The sequence below is a fragment of the Symphodus melops genome (assembly GCF_947650265.1).
Source record: "Symphodus melops genome assembly, chromosome: 8".
Classification (NCBI taxonomy): domain Eukaryota; kingdom Metazoa; phylum Chordata; class Actinopteri; order Labriformes; family Labridae; genus Symphodus; species Symphodus melops.
The window spans coordinates 24,947,801-24,965,440 of record NC_136698.1 but is presented as its reverse complement, the minus strand read 5'-3'; the positions used below and the strand labels follow the sequence as shown (position 1 = coordinate 24,965,440).

Sequence of the window (17,640 nt, the reverse complement as noted above, 5' to 3'; positions counted from 1 at the left end):
TTGAACACAATCAGAGTCAAAGAAAAAAAATCACATCAACTGACAATCTTTAGGCCCAGGCAGAAAGCAGCCATTTTACAAGAAGGACAAACAGCATTCAAAGGAGATTCTCCAGGTGTTTACATTCCCCTGCTCTCAGGTCTGCCACACACACTCAGATGTGCACGCAAACACACACATACCGACTAATGCAAAACCCTTTTATCAGCACATATTCCATCTCTGCTAAATCTAGGTTGAACAGAAAAATGGCGTTATTTTTTTAACGTCTTATTAGAATTTAGAATAAAAATTAATATTTCACATCAAGTAAATACTTTGAATCCTTTATCATTCATACTAAATTTAAATTCCCTGAATTCAAGGAGTACGTGACATTTCATAATTCCCATAGTGTTTTGTTGGGATGTAAGTACAGGAATGGGCACGATGGCTGATGTTCCCTCTGTCGGTCTTACCTCGCTGTAAGATGTGGTGGTCCCCGTCTCCAGGTACAACATGTTGGCGCTGAGATTGAGCAGAGCTGCTGCTGTTTGCTCCACTGGCTCCAGGATTTCACAAATCTCTTTTTCTCACTCTAAGGGAGTGATGTGGATGACAGACGCAAAGTGGACAACAAGAAGCTTGTATAGGAATCTATGGGATGTCATATATACCGGGAAGAAAGGGGAGGGGTCTAATGAGTACCTGTCCAAAACTCCTGAGTCCACACCCATCTCCTGAAGAAGCTACCTCTCCTTGCCCTGCCTTTGAAGCTCTGCAGGATTCCTCTGAGGTGTGAGCTAAGCAGAGAATTACTATTTTGTGTTGTTGAGAGCTGCGCGACGTATCAAGCTCAAGGAAAAATTAGAGATGCTTAAATCACGTGCGTTGCATGTCCTTTCCCTGACAACACAGGAAATGAAAATCCAAATAACGTAATAAAGAACACATAAATAAATGTTCAACTTCAAGTTATTTGTACCCATCATATTAACAAGACTCCTCTGAAATCATTTTACCTGCAGAATGATATATAAAGCTATTCAAAGGTCAAATTCTACACATGTGGATGTCAACAAAAAGAAAAGACCTCCAAACAAATGCATGCAGGTAAAATCCACAAGGCCAGCAGGGCCCAGAGTGAGAAGAGCAGTCTGGGGTTTGGGGGTAATCCTGCAGTAGCTAGTTAGCATAAGAATCCCTCCCCTAAGCCATCTGAATGCAGAGGCCCACCAAAAAAAACCAATGTGACTCCTGTAGATAGCTCGTATCTATCAGAGATGACTGATGTAGATCTGTTTGAGAAACCTGTGTTGTGGCTCAGGGATTGTTAATTATGCTAACAGAAGCTGGCTGCTTCTCCGGGAAGGTGACGACAGCTTTTTCCTGATTTCAACATGGTTATTGAAACTTTAGCCCAGGTATTTTTTGCAAAGAAAATCCAAATTAACAATAGTGTTAAGTGGGTTGAATAATGGAAAGGAATGCTAGTGTCTTATATACTGTATAAATAAATGTGTATTCTGCAGATAATGACAATTAAATTGAAGCTAAAAAACTTCTCATTTTTTAATGTCTTGTATTTCTATCCCGACTAACACACAATACATTTGGCAGAAAAAAAACATTTGGTTAAAAAAATAATACAGCCTGGAACCTATAGTGTCTGATTTACTGAACAACGACGCTGTAACCAAAGGACCCTTCATGAGGGGAGCCTTTCAAAAAGGGCCCAAAGCTTGAAGAGGATTTTAAAAAAAGAGCTGAAAAACTAATTGTTCCTCTTACTGAGGTCAATTTCTTGGAGGATTTTTCTCGATACACGATTTCCAAAAAAGAACCACACACATTACACAAGACTAAAATGTATGTTTTCAACATGTAACTATCTTTAGTTACTCTTCCAGTTCTCCTTAGGGATCAAAGGCTCTTATTTAACTATAAATGTCTGCCTCAGCAGGTCTGTTCATTCATTTGAAAGTGAAAGTGGATCAGAATTTTTACCACTTTATCCACTTTGAGAAATATGGTAAATCTGCAGATTCAAATAAATACTTGCTGCACTGACAGAAAACTGCCTGGTCAAAGGGGGTGCAAATCATTTCTCTTAGCACAGAGCCAAGGGAGCTAAAGCTCCTGCCCTGTGGTCAGAATGATTTGAAAGCTGTCTGAAAACTTAAACTATGACCTAAAGTCAGTGTCTCCAATCAGCAGACACACCCGGTTCAGGCCCCGGGGCCACAAGCCCACAGGTCAGCCTGTCACAAAGGCAAATCAACACTTTAAAGAGCCCCGATTCAATTGCCTCCCAAAGGACAGAGGCATCAGCGTAGACCTGGCCAAACCCTCCGAGCGTGATAATTAGTTTAGCTAAACAAACTTCTAATTATGCTAAAACATTGGCATCTGAAAAGCAGTTAGAGTACTGAGTGTTGGGGTGAGGCTGTAGTCAGATGTATACAGTGGCTGTGATCAAGCAGGATAAGACAAACTGTTATTGCCTCTGAATGCATTCAAATCAGACAGCAATAAACTGCAGGGGGCTTAAAAATAAATAAATAAAATCAAAGTTTTGATTATTTCATGATATTTTTACATTGTTATAGAGGAGATAGCACAGTATATATAGAGATATAACAGTATCAACATAAAACCAATCATAGCACAACACAAGGCCAATTTATTGCATGAAATCCTTCTCTGGAATTCAAGTATAGACACTACAAAAAGGTGAGGAGTAACACTTTGTCCAGCCATCCTAATCTAAGGCAGAGAGAGCAAGCTTATCTCCGCTAACGTCATCACCTCTGATGCTACAGCGGTGAGAAACGGAGGAGAGAATCAGACCAGGCAGCAGCTAAAGAGCTGCAGATCCAGAGGCTCAGACAAAAGAGGCTTTACTAACGTTTCTCCCTTTAAAGGGTCTGTTCCTTAAGTCAGCTAGATTAGTTTAGTATCAGGTGTCAGGCTGCAGGAGCTACAGACACCTGCTCGGGAAACAGTAAAAGCTTCCATCCACAGCGACAGACACAAGCAGTCAATGCACAGAGAGAGAGAGAGCATTGCCTGGGTGGCGATAATTAACAATCCCACAATAAAAACAATTCTGAAACACTCGTCTTTCAAAAGACAAACGCCGCTCTAGGTTGAACTCGTACACTGGACCATTTAAGTTTACTAGCGTTTAATAACTCATTCAGATGATTTCACGAAGGAAAGGGAATCAGAAGGGAATCCTTTAATCATTAGTCACCCACTATTTTTCACAAGCCATAAAAAAGGATTTATTTAAAGCTATTTAAATTTTCTACATTTATTTTTTTCCCTCCTCTATAACAGCGAACTCAGTACTGTATCTATGGGATTTTCTCTTGAGTGTTTCTTTTGTTTGTTTTTTTGTAAAAAATTAAACAAATGTTCCCAATTTTCTGATACTTTAAGACCCAAACAACTTGTCAAATAATCAAGAAAATACAAACTAATTAATGATTACAAAGGCAGTTTGCTGAGGTTATAAATCTGTTCTACAAACATCAAGCAAAATGTTGAACTGCATCTACAAATTTAGACACTTTTATTTAGCTTTCAGAAAATCAGGGCGACTTATTTAATTACTCAGCAGGGACTTAGTTTTACTTCTAGTACCTGAGCTTTGGGTTCTGCATTTATGACGTCTATAGGAAGTGAAACCTGGATGTATAGAGGACATGTGTGAGTACTTAAACACACGATGAATACATCATGTGTTCAATATTTCTTAGGTGGCAGGAAAACACAGGAGGACAATCAGGATGACACCTTTTCTTCCTTGACAAGCCAATAAACATTTCAATAAAGAGTTTTCAGTCAATAGAAACAGGTGTGTTTCCTTTCTGCTGTTTTCAGCCTCACTGCATGTCTGCTTAAAGTCTCTTCAAATGTGCAACTGTGAATTTCAGAAACCTCCTTTGTTGTTTTGTTATACGCAAAGAAAAAAACCAAAACAAAGTGATTGGATTTTTTTTCTGTTATTGGTCTAAAATCCCCACAGGTTTACATATGCAGTAAATGTGCAAACACTTGAGCATAAAGGGGCTTTTCTGTCGAGTTCATTGAGGTTAACTGATATTGAAATGACGTATAAAGTATTCAAACAGGGTGTGATTGTAATTATAAGATCATTTAGGATATGAAAGAAAAGCATTAACTTCTCATAATATGTCTAACTTATTCCAGATCAGGATCCAACATTTACTCAGGTCAGAGGTCGACCTTTAACTTTCTTACCAGCTGAAACCACAGTCGTGCTGAACTCAGGCATGTAAAAAAAAAGTACTGAATAAAAATCTGACATTATAATCGTAATCAGCGTGGATGACTGATGCTTTACAAAAGACATTTATGGGATTACTGCTGGAGGATTTATTCACGCACTCTCCCTCAAAGGGTGTGACCTACACGTTTTTCCGTTGAATCTGGCGGGATATGAAACTGCTGTATGAAAGTACGGCTAAGCCTGCTCGACACTCTGATGAGGGCGATGGGGGCTCGTGCTGCAGCATCCCCACATTTACAGTCAGACGAGGTCTCACTCTGACTCACAAACGTTATTCAAGCGGACCTTGGCAAGCGTTCATTCCTGGATGCTACACCTTTAAAAACACTTTTTAAAATGCTGGAGGCAAACTGGTGGAGCACGCACACATAAAAGAAGAGCTCAGTATGGTTGCTTACTTCAGAATCAAAACAGTACTGGTCTCTAAATAATAAGCCAAGTTGCGCTTCTTGTTACTCAACTTCAAAACTAAAAGTAAAACTAGCGTTGTAGAGTGAGATATGGCGAGCTACATGTATAAAAGGTGAGATGATGTTATTTTGAAAATACTTTTTTTTTTACATAAGGGGAGATACGAAGAAAGAAAAAAAAAACTGCTTTAAAATGCTAAAAACATTAAATGCCTTGATGATGGAAATTATTGCACCACATCTATAGACTCTTGTCATTGTGATGGATTTACATTTTGTTAAACTCAGTAAACAGTGGAGAAAACTGATCAGCTTCTTGGTCATTTAACCAGGGGACAATCAAACTGGAGACACATGAGCTTTGGTAAAAAAAAAAAAAAAAGAAGCAGAATCCAAACACAAACATGTAACCAGATCTCTAGGAAGCCGTGTGTGTTGATGGAGCTACTCTCCGCTGTAAAGTTACTTAAACTCTTTCCTGTCGCTGAAACAACCTGTGTCCCGCCGCTCCACACCGCGTCCTCCACGCACAGCTGATCAGAGCTTTATCTGGGTGAAAAATCAGCTGTTTGGGGTAGGATATTACATTTCTCCTGCCACTATTTCTGCTACATTCCTTCGTGTTATTCTACCCTCCGATTGCTTGCCCCCCTCCCCCGCCCCTGTTGCCACCCCCCGCCTCCATACAGAGGAGACACGTACTGATAGATGAGTGCTGGGACCTCTGCTAGAGAGGCAGGTGCTGCGTTAAATTGTTGCCCTGCAGCTACAAAAAAAAAAATCCAGCAGAAAAAGGATTTTCAGATTAAACATAAACCCTACACAATACAAATAAGTCCCCCGGGGCACTAAACAGAGGGGGAAGGTAGGGTGAGGTTGGTGTTGCCCACCATCTCGGTATATCAAAACAGACACTTAGGTAATAACGATCAGGGCTTGGTGATTGGCGAGATGCCATTGCAGCGAGGTCTAAGCTGCATGAGTTTGTGGCGTGCCAATCAGCGCACCACGCCCCTCTTTGGTGGATAGGAAAGTGGGTGGTGGTGGGGGTGGTGCCATTAATCACCAGTTCAAGAGAGCACAGGCCCCCTTGGGGGATGCAAAGGGTAACATTACTCAGCTCCTTGAACACAATTTTTATTTGCTACTTTTTTTCCACTCTGGCTGGACAAGAGCATTCCTGCACAGGGAGGGGAACATCATGCACATCATCCCTGAGCAGCAGAGCTGGCAGAGAGACGTGTGTGTCCCTCACTGCAGGTCAGAGGGTTGACAGTGCATTCATTTACACCAGCTGGGTTTTTTTTAGTTGTTTTTTTTTTTTTTACAGTGTTTTACTTGACTAAACGTTGAGTGTCTTTTCTAAGTTATCACAAGAAACAAGCTCAAATTTAGCTCTAAATCACGTGTTAAATTATTTGAGAAAAACAAAAAAAGAAACTAAAATTTTCATTTGATAAAATCCCTCATATGGCACGTTACACTTTGCAATCTCACACAAGAAGAGTCTGAGAGCTTGTTGTCTCACGAGAGGCCACCCAGGTCAAGCACAACTCAGGCTGAATGAGATAATATCATTACAGACAACATCTCGGAATAAAAAACAGATAACCTGTCAATCTAGTCCAACACTTTCACAGTTAACTGTCCAGGGAAATTCCATGGTTAATAAGAGAACTGAAAGTGCTGTGTATATTGTGAAACCTAAAGAATTTATAGCTGGAAGTCCCATTTACTCAGAATAAAAGTCCTCTCAGATGGTAAAGATTTAGCGAGGCACACCTTAGTGCACAACGACTTCTTGTTCTGTTCAACAACAACCTGTGATAACTTCATTAAGTATTTGAGTGCGAGCTAAATCTTCGATCACTCAGGACTAACTTAGTTAGTTTTTGATTTGTCTTTTTGGTGATCTGTTTGTACATTTAATCATATTGTATAACCATTCAAAGTGTGTGCTTTTATTTTACTGAGCTCTGCTTTTTTTTTTTTTTTTTTTTACACGTGTTTGTTTTTTATGTTTTAATTAAAAGCACTTTATACTGCTTTCTGAAAACTTGCAAACCATTATCTGTGTTCTTATGAACTGAACTGATCAGAGGGAAATGGGAGCGTTGTGCTTTTTAACTTAATTTGTGTAATTGAAACATTTTCATTGTTTCTGACAGCAATAAATCATCTTCAGTTACTATTTCTATAAAGGTAATTTCTTCAAAACATAAAACAGTTAAAGGTACTGACCATTTTGAAATATTTAAAATGTGTTTGACACATTGAAGTTTTTACTTTTTGTGAACATTGAAAACAAAAATCTAAAAACTAAAAGTGGTCGTTTTTTTTTTTTTTTGAACAGCAAACCGACGTACTTACAGAATGGCTCTCATCTGGCTCGTGCATGGTTATGCAGTCCATACTGATCTGAATGGTGTTTCCTGCAGACCCATCAGTGGGACTGTCGGTGAAGTTAAGCTCAATGGGCTGCACTGAATGAATGGCAGACCTGAAACACAGGAGACAGACAATGCTGAAAAGTAATCAACCAACACTGTTTAAAACAAAGTTTTTTTATTGTAGAATTCACTTACTGGTCCAGCATGTCAAACAACTGGTTGAATACATCTTGGCTGAATAAGTCAGATGTCTGTGCTGACTGATTCTGGGACATAGCTGCGAGAAAGGAGCTCTCTCTCCAGGACAAACGAGACGAAGGGTCCCTGAGTCTGCGGGGAGAAAAAATCAACCACAATTATTGTCATTTTACGGCTCATATTTCAAATAAGCAATAGTTTATTTAGTGCTTTTTTAAAATACGGCACAACTATTTTATGAGGCCGTTTTAGCAGTTGCAATGTCAGCAAACATTCAACATTCGTAGATGTGCATTGCTGAGATTTGGCCACCCAGCCAGTGTAGAAAAAAGAGGAGGAGGAGTCCTGCTGGCAGCCATTCATGAAAGGCACTTCCATTGTGAAGAAGTCAGCCTGCATAATACTGAATATTTGTACTACACATAATGGTGATTATGCACCATTCAGACAGAGGCACTTTGACCTGCTCCCTTGAAACATTACACCTGCTTCAGAGCTCGGCCTGCCATTGTTCCTGCTGAAGTGGCGCACGCAGGAGTCTGAGACGGGCGGAATTCCCCCCACAGACTATATGATAGCACTGCTGCAACTTCTGGTATGTGTACAGCTGGACAGACTTGTGGGGGGGGGGAAGGTGGTGGAGACGGCGTATAATCTGAAGCTGGCACTATTTTAGGGTTTGGAATTCCCCAGCTCTGTGTGATGAATGATATTAATACCTGACTTACAAACACAGGCATATCTAATGAAGCAAATAATGTTTCTTTTGCGGGAGGCAGACATGAGGGAGTGGTGCACTGAAAACAATGACAAATAAGGTTTTAGACTATTTTACATCCTTTGTACCTGTTTATTACAGATAAAGCATGCACGAGTAAAGTCGCCTCAAATGTTGATATATTTAAATTTATTTTATTTTAATTTGCTCTTCATCTTAACTATATATAGTTTGGTCATTTATTTCTTACCTTTTACTCAGAAGCTATGGTTTATAGCTTCTGAGTTTCCTGTTTTTCAATCACTGGTTTTATTTGGCTGTATGCCATGACTGTGCAGATGCTGATCACTTTTATTGATTTTTACATCTATGCATAGGACTATGTGCTTAGTTTTTGCTGTAAAACAAGGGGCTTTACAAATAAAGCATGAATGATGGAATAATACACTTTTATTTAAACAAGCTGAGGGCACTCAAAACCCTCAAACCTTAAACGTAAATTATAAAATGTGCAGAATATTTCTATTGATGACCTTTATGAATGAGTAGATTAGACTTAATGTGAAGTAAAATTTTGCTAGATCGGCAAAACAGGCAAGATACCCTTATTAACTCGTTTTGTAGAAGTGAATAATACTTCTTTGTGACATTTTAGGATGAAAAAACAAAACAAAAATATATATGCCGAGCTACTTAAACCTTTTTTTTTTCTTTTTTTTTTTGCAAATGAAGGCTAAAGACTGACACTCAACCAACACATGGTAATACTAGCCATGCAGATACGCTGTTTGCCTTCAAGTCCTGTGCTCATTGTTGACAACAAAAGTCTGGCAGGAACATACATCAGATAAAGGTGCAGATGGCTGCTATTGTATTAAGAAAAGTAAATTAATTAAATAAAATACATCCCACAAAACTTTAATTAAAAAACACAACAGAGATAAAACGTGTTGGTTCTCTCTTTCTCTTGTCTGTCTCTGTTCTTTTTACTTAATAAAGGAGAATTTCAGGAGAAATATGTCTGGATGAATCAAAAGTGTTGTAAAAGCTGTTTTGTCTTTAATGAATTGAAGAAATTAATTACAGTCACTAAAACAGAAACAACAGATTATGTATTTTTTTGTATTTTTAAAAAAAGTATCTATTACCCCTTTGCTTGCTTTAACCAGTAAAACTATTTTTACATTTGAGCTTTCACTGACTTGAAATAAAGCTGTCTGGCCTGTTCAACTGTCACCTTAACCAAAACAGTTCTAAGCTTTGTCTAATTGCATTGTTTGTTGACCCATTAAAATAAAGAAAAGAATCACAAAACTTGTGCACCAGGTTCAGCATGATCTGCAATCCAAGTTTATATGAATATTATAGTGAAGATGTTGTTATTACAGTTCTTTGTCACATCTCCTGATGATGTCCTGTGCTCGTACTGTGTGCACAGAGTTCAACAGTGCATTGCTGTCAAACAAGCGAAATAAACAAATGAACAAGGAGAATTCTTAAAATCTTATCTAGAAATCTTCATGTATTAGGCTGTAGAAGACTTTTTCTTGCTAAGAATTCATCAGATTTGACTCATTCAACAGCATAATGGAGAGCGAAAAATTTGAATTCACATTGACGTGGAAAGGAACTTGTAACTTTTTTTTAATAAACTGCCCAGATAGGTGGCTTTACCCCTGTTCTGGCTGTTGTTTGTCTGCTTTCTGGTGTCTAGTTACTCAGAGTTTTTCAGTTAGCCCGAGGCAAAGGCTGTTCAGCATCCACTTAAAGTCATGCAGCGCCTCCAGACGAGACTGGGGCAAAGGTCAGCACTAAACAGGGATGGCCATTGTCTCCTGGCAGGTTGGGCACACCGACCGATGAAAATGCAATCAAAACAAACAGCCCAGCCGATCGGGGCCCTTCTCCTGTGTCCTTATTAATCACTTGTTCAAAGGCCTAAGACCTTCTCCTCCTCATCTGTCAGCCTGGGCTGGAAGAGGGACATGACTGCAAAACAATAGAAAGCCCCAAAGTTTGTCCCCCTCTTATCCCCTAACTTTTATAGCAGCGAAACAGTCTGAAGTTAAATCCTTTGGGGCAAAAAGAAAGGCACACATTCCTCTGAGGTTTGGAATGCACAGAAGACAAGAGACGAGGAGAATTAGTGAACCAAAACAATACCAATACGCCTTCAAACTAAATGAAATCCAGAAACCATACAGAATGAATGCTAAAAAAAAGCCCTTGCTCAAAAATAAATGAGTCACCACTTTCATGTTTTATTTAAAAGCATCACAAAATCATCTTTAAGCCTGTGGTGTAATCTTCAAGGTCCAACAAATTGATGTGTTTTTGTCCAATTGACTGAACTTCATGTTTGACTGTAGAGCAAACAGGATGTGGGCTGAAGATAAAAAATAAACTGACTTTCAAACTCATACAAGAACTCTTTAACATCATTAGTGGAACAAATTAATAAGGAACATTCTGGCTCTGAAGGCGAAGAGAAAAGGACATGGTGTGAGAAGATGCATTAAATAATGAACATGATATTCAGTCAGGATTTGATTGTTGAACCAGATGGAGGAAGGTGGAAGCTATAAATCTTATTATCTGGTCAAAACAGTGATCCAGATATTTCTAAAACATTGGATTGGATTACTATAATCTCAGATTCAAATGTATCTGATCATAAATAAACCTAAAGGTGATTAAAAATTACACCTGCAGTAATAATATACCGGCTAATAAGTGCAGATAGATAGATAGATAGATAGATAGATAGATAGATAGATAGATAGATAGATAGATAGATAGATAGATAGATAGATAGATAGATAGATAGATAGATAGATAGATAGATAGATAGATAGATAGATAGATAGATAGATAGATAGATAGATAGATAGATAGATAGATAGATAGATAGATGGATGGATGTTGGAATACATTTTTCATAAACCTGAATATTCTTTTATGCCATCTGACTAAAATCAGATTTCATACTTTCGTCATACTTTTTTTTTTGTCAGTTACGTCTTTAGATCGCGTCTTTAGCTTCAGCAGCATCCTGATTGGATCCTTTAATGTTTGGATGAATTTTCTGTTGTTATAATCTGTGTTGAAGATGAACTTAACTATCTTGTACGACACATATAATCTCAGATGTCAAAGAACTGACATAATGCTCTGCTATAATGTTATCCTCCTGCCTATGTTAATGGTTAAGATGCTGTGTTTGTCCAAGTACATAGTGTATAAGATGCAGTATTTCTGAATGTGAATGAAACAGATATAATAATGTGATACAGTTTTATTAGCCTGGATTGAAGCGTCTTAAAGGCATCTTTCAAATTATACCCTACTTTTTATTGCCATAGTTCCGGACAGGAAGAATTGCAAGAATAAAACCAGGCCATTAAGGTGTCACGTAATCCGTCTGCCACCTCGGCCCTGATGGCCCTTTATATACATTGTTGCCATAAGTAAGAGTCATTTATAAATACATGAAGACAGAGCAGCAGCTGAGGATCCAGGCAGACACAACTGCTCTCAGGTCACTTTGGACCTCCAGACACTTTCAGTCTGAGTTCACACAGGTCAAACCCAGAGGAGGGAGATTCCCAGCAGGTTTAATAAGTTCAGCAGAATGGCTGAATACACAGCTATGATACCACGTTAAATCTCTGCTATGTCTTTGTCAAGCTGAATATTCTGTCTCAGTATTCAATGTCTTACAATTACAAAATTATAAAATGACATGGCATCTGATAAACTAATATATAAAGGCAAACTTGTATAGTAAATCCTTCGTTTTACATCATTTATGTACTTACCGATGGAAGGCAAACTCTGGGTAATACTGCACGGCTGTGTAAGGTGAATTCATGTTGTCATGCCAAACTTCACTTTGCTGAGATCGTCAAAATAATCAGCTGGTCATAAAAACACATGTATCAACACCTGTGCATGAGAATTAATGACGAAAATAAAAAATAGTTCTAAATATAAATAAATAAAGGCTACAGGATTAAAGTGCCTGAGGGTACAGTGCAGAGTGGAGAAAGTTTGAGAGATGTTTTGAATTTAGGTATTCTTTCTTAGGCTAGCCTACAAATAGGCGGGGCTTGTGCCAGCTCTCTGACCAATCCCCAGCTACAGCTGTACAAGATATCACTCACTCTCAGTTGCTAGGATATAGATATCAAGCAACTACATTTGACCTCCCCAACCACCCACACAACAAACACAGCTAGCTGGCCACCATGCTGAAAAGCTCACCCTTGTTCAAGGCATTTCTGATATTTTTAACCAGATTCCCCTGTGGGTTTGCTGGTTCAAGGCATATCTGCTGCGTCACACTTCTCAATCAAATAGAAAGCTAAACACGACCATAAATAAACTGTGAATGCCGGGGATGGTTGATTTGGTGCAGATACAGCAAAAGATTCACTTCACGAAACAACAAAAATCACCAGGATATTTGATTTGAAAAAGATGAAAAAAGATAAAAATGTTTGTGTACGCTCACTGATGTTAACGTTAGCTGTTAATAACCCTGCTATATCCTCTCTAAGCTTTGAAGAGAGAGATAAAGAGCCACATGACAAAATAGCCCATTTAAAACCCTTTACAGTAGCTCACATAAACTCTTATTTCAGCACGCACACATATCGTGCTAACATCTTAGCGCATATTTCCAATTCAATATCCGACTCTTCCTCTCATCCAAGTACTATGACACTGTAAACCTATAGGTCTTGGTTTTCAGAGATGAACCGCAAATGAATCAGAGGTTTAAAATAAGAGGAAGGGTCACAGCCGGGGGAATGATAATAAATAGATGTGGTGTATCCAGGGAACACAAACCTCTAAGCTGCTCTCTTGTACTTTTAATAAAGACATACAGCCTCTCTCTCCCTGCTGACTGCCTGCGGTTGCACCTATGAGAGAGTCCGTAGTGATACAGCAGACAGGCACACTGTGGGCCAACAGGGTGACATGACGATGTGTTCACTCAGCTGTTACTTTTCAAGATGTACTGTATGAGTACAGTTATTTGCTATCAAATTATACTACCAAATAAAGATTTTCAGACTCAGCCAAAAACAGACCTGAATTGATCAAAAACAGACTTTATTGATATGTTATTCAGCATTTTCTTTAAGTTAAAGCAATCCTTTTACACATATTGTTTCAGAGATGCGTTATTGTGCCTGTACTGAAGTGTATATAGTCTTTATTTGTCGTCTTTACTAGGCGCTGTTTGGTGTATCCACCAGGCAAGCCATTCTTATTAACTGAATAGGATTCAACTTTTGGCCCAGTATGCTGATTGTAATTAGTCAACATTGTATGAAACGGAGGAAAATTACATTTTCATTTGTGCCCTTAGTTTTAGGCAAAAACACTTAACCTTGTTTCCTTTGATCATTAAGAAGAAAAGGAAGAAAGAGAAGAAATTAGTTTTGATGCTGTATCCGATAAGTGCACAGGGACTATTTTCAAGACAGCGACCCTGGGGTTGTTGAAAAATGAAACAAGAGCAGATGTGCAAATAAGTTCAATTCCTCAAGTGTCCACTTGAGGCTGGCTTGAGAAGCCCCCAAAGTCCCATTAACACCCATGTGAAAATGCTTTTGTTGACAGCAGTAATAAACATGTGTCCAGCCTGGTTAAAAAATGGTTTGGTGCAAACAGGTCTTGTCTTTATAGCACTGCATGAGGATATGGATGTCATGAGTTTTGATTATATGAAGACTGAGTTATGTTTGCTGGAATTAGGAGTGTGGATGAGTTGATTGACAGGTGAGCGTGTACGAGGCTGCTTTAGCTCGACCTCTTTGTCTGTTACTACATTGACCAATAGTGAGTATGACGCACCATTACCAATATGGCGACGGACATTGATGGGCTTCATAACACCTCTTCAGAAATCAATGGGTGATGTCAATGAGACCACGCCCATGTTTCATACAGTCTATGGTTAAAATTCATAGAAAATAATCACGTCAAATTTCAAGCCGTCTTTTAGCGAGCTCAAAGTGAACAGTGCACTTTATGACAACCTAAAACTCTTGGGATGTGGGCACAGGGCTTTGAGCTCCATGTGAATGTGAAAATGCTAATATTAGTATGATGTGCTAACATGATGATGTTTTACCAGTATTTATTTTTAGGTCCCTGTAATAGAAAGTGCTCTAGCATGATTACGTGACCAGCACAAATGCTTACACTTAATTTTTCTAAAAGTTTAATGGACTTATATTCACTATCAAACAACGCTGCCACTGAGTCGAGTAGTCATGTTGCAAAACATCATGGGTAGCACATTTTAAATTGTAGTTTAACATGGAAACTGTTAAAATACGAGTGAACAGGACAAGGATCTTAAGATGTGATTTGATTATTAAAAAATGTTTTTCTCTTATTCATAAAGCTTTAAAAGCATAGATTCACTACATGAGTATTATACACGATGTCAACTGGTGCTAACAAACACCTCTGCACAGTGACTGTCAGACCGTCTAAGTAACTACTCCCCAAGGTCACAGCAGTTGTTGCTTATCAGCTTGATCTCTTTAACAAGATCCCAATTGGAAAATAAAAGTCCAACACATTAAGTCACATTTGTCACTTGTAAAAGTTGAGCGTGATTATTACGTTATTCGCAAAGCAATTTCCCTTCAATAAACCTTTTGCACTACAGCTTTGTCTGTGTCCACCTCTCCATATAACAAGGACAAACTGACCTCAAGGTGTCATTAAATCTGATATTTACAAAGAAATCTGAAACCCTTACATCATTAATTACTATCAGACACAGGCGTTGGGAACCAGTCACCAAACTCCTATTACTTCATTTGACATGTATGTGTGTGTTTATGAGTTGACAGCTACGTCAGTGACATGTCTGGCACTGTCATCAGTAGGAGTGCGCTTATGTCTAACGTGGTTATTATTCTCACAAGGCTCCGATTTGAGAGCGATAAGCTCGCTTTAATCTGCAATTGTATCTGCATTTAAAACCAGAGATGGCAACCAGCCTGTGCGAAAGAACGGCCTGATATCTCCTTAATTCATCACTGTGTATTCATTGTCCTGATTCCTGATGGCACTTTGGGGCCCCATTCACACAGCCTTATTAATGCCAAGAGTTTACATACGGGATGCCAGAGAGCAGTTGTCGAAGCAGCTGATGAAGCAGCTCCCACGATTGCTGCACCATGAAGAGATGTATTATCAGTGTCAGTCACATACACCAGCCTGCAGCCAATCACTCTCACACTGTGAGGGGTTATGTGGTGGACATACTTGTGTGCGTCTGTGTGTATATTCCAGTTGGTGACTAATGTAGGGGAAATCCAGATGAGTCAAAACTACCAGTGTCCGGTGCAGTGTCTGAGAGGTGATAATTTACAGCCTATGCACTAAACTGCCCAGCAACTTGACATTGTTCATAAAATCCCTATAGAAAAACACTATTGACTCACATTCTGTCAAGTGGACTTAAATGGTCGGATAAACATATAAATCTAATGCTTAAAGAAAACAACAAAATAAATCAAAACATTAAAAAAAATAACATGAAGTCAGTGTGGAATATTTAGCGCCTCATACGCTCAGCCCTGCTCTTCTCTAAAGGCGCTAAAGTTAAAGCGCCAACATGAGCTGTCAGATGTGACCAGTAAAACCTGAACTTCCATCGACTGATTCACTATTTACGGTAATATCCAAACTCCCAGACAATTATTGATGCTTTCCCACGGTGTGATTCAACTTTTTGTGTGTGTCTTTTGTCACAGTGACTTTTACACCTCATGTTAGGTCCTTGTCACGTTGGGAAAATCAATTTAGCCTGCAGCAACATAAAGGCAGTGAGCCAAAATTGGATTGGAACACTCCTGTAAAACTCGCTTCAGTGGGAACCTCTTCTTTTTTTTTTTTTTTTTGTTCATAGACGTTATGAGAAAGGATTGTCATTTGTTGAAATGAGCAAATAACAAGAAAAAAACTGGAAAAAGGTTCAAATGTTTTTTAAACAAAAAAAAACTGAATTGTATTTAGTTTGGTAAATTTAAATAGGTTTAAATGAAATTCAAACTTTAATGTGGGATGTTTGACAGTTTAACATATAAATCTAAGTATAAAATGAACAGATTAATAAAATGCTTGGTTTAAAGATAATATCAGCTAATATCAGATAATACACAGCTGACATTACTGGCAGGTGGGCACGATGTTATGGTTTGTCAAGAGTCTGAAAACCTGCCTCAGCTCCAGCTTTCAGTCTGTGTTTAGGTGGAGACTGGTGCTGATGAGCCTCTGGAAGCCCCTGTCGTAAAAGATGGCCGACGTCACTGAGGTTTCATCCATTAATATTCACATTATTATGTTTTTTTCAAGTTCGTGTTATTCGTCATTGTAGTCATTTCCTGTTTTATTTTGTTACCTTGCCTCTGTCCTCCTAATCCTGCTCCTTGTGTTTCCCGCTTTTTATGAACTAATGTCTCTGTGTCCCGTTATCTCCTGAATGAATATGTATAATCACCTTGTTTCCTCCCTTATGTTGCAGGTTCATTGTGTTTTCCGTCATGTTATCTCGTCCACAGTAAACTGTGTATGATTACTGTTTCTTGACCGTTGTATGCACCTCTGGATTTGTTGATTGTTGGATTGAATTTTTTTCTTTAAACTTGCCTGTTTAAATACCTGCCTGATTTGACTCTGCTGCTGTGGAGTCTTTCTTTTGAAAACATGGTGTGCTCTTTGTGTCAACGTACACTTAGGGCTTCAGTACTTTAGATTCTAGTCTATTTTTTTAATGAGTCATACATTAAAGGATTCCACAAAGGGATTATAGGCCTATGCAGAGGACTAACAAAAGGAGGATGGTGTAAAAGGAGCAGTGAGAAAACAGAAGCTTCTGTACAGCGCACAGATTCGGCCACTAGGGAATCCAATCCATACATAGCATGAAATCATACTGCTCCGGCTCAAACGACTACTACTGGAATTACTTTGTTTTTCTTCCCAAGGGCACAGAAATCCCATCACCGACAAGAGCGGAGCACTTTTAGTAAACACAATCAAAGCTTCCCACCAACCAGTCCCAGATCTGAGAGGCAGACAACCAGTGAACCACGAACCATCAATCACAGTAATCCAACACTAAACCTGTCTTTGCTGTCTTTTGATGTCAGTCAACATCACCCATGGCACGGTGTTAGCGTCGCACAGTGTAATTTCAAAGTCCCATTGGGGAAAAGAAGTGGAACGGAGGCTTATTACCACATAATTACATTAATAATTGACTTTGTGGTATTGAAGTAGTTCAGATTTGCCTAAGTAAATGCTTAATCTTCATCATTAGTAAAATAAAGGTAACATGTAATTATTTGTAATCCATGATCACCAGAGATTAATTAACTTAATTTACATTAAGATGCACTGCTATTAAAGTTCCTGTTTTTCTCATCCATGACATTCAGTAGGCGGTCATTTTATGCTCAAGTGAAGGGATGGATGCTTGAATATGCAGTCTTTGTTGTACAGTATTCTCAGCTGTATGTAAACCAAAGCCTAACAACACCCACTGCCCTCCTTCCAAATGTGTATATTAACCTGCATTAACATTATACAGCA

The 17,640-nt window shown here is 38.7% G+C and overlaps 2 protein-coding genes across 7 annotated transcripts in view; one reads left to right on the top strand and one right to left on the bottom strand.

Moving 5' to 3' along the window:
• Positions 1 to 12,039, bottom strand: part of tp63 (tumor protein p63) — a 34,003-nt gene extending 21,964 nt beyond the window's left edge. For 3 of the 5 annotated variants that reach the window (XM_079350532.1, XM_079350533.1, XM_079350536.1), the window contains exons 1-3: positions 11,832 to 12,039; positions 7,293 to 7,427; positions 7,078 to 7,207 (exon numbers count right to left, since the gene is read on the bottom strand). In XM_079350532.1, coding sequence (XP_079206658.1) covers positions 7,078 to 7,207; positions 7,293 to 7,427; positions 11,832 to 11,884 — 318 coding nt within the window. In that variant the 5' untranslated portion in view covers positions 11,885 to 12,039. Of the gene's footprint in view, positions 1 to 458; positions 598 to 7,077; positions 7,208 to 7,292; positions 7,428 to 11,831 lie in introns of those variants that run through there. The other 2 variants (XM_079350534.1, XM_079350535.1) reach the window with 1 other exon arrangement.
• LOC306828231 (basic immunoglobulin-like variable motif-containing protein) overlaps positions 1 to 17,640 on the top strand; it is a 367,160-nt gene that overhangs the window by 117,924 nt on the left and 231,596 nt on the right. The gene's annotated exons all lie outside the window — the stretch shown is intronic.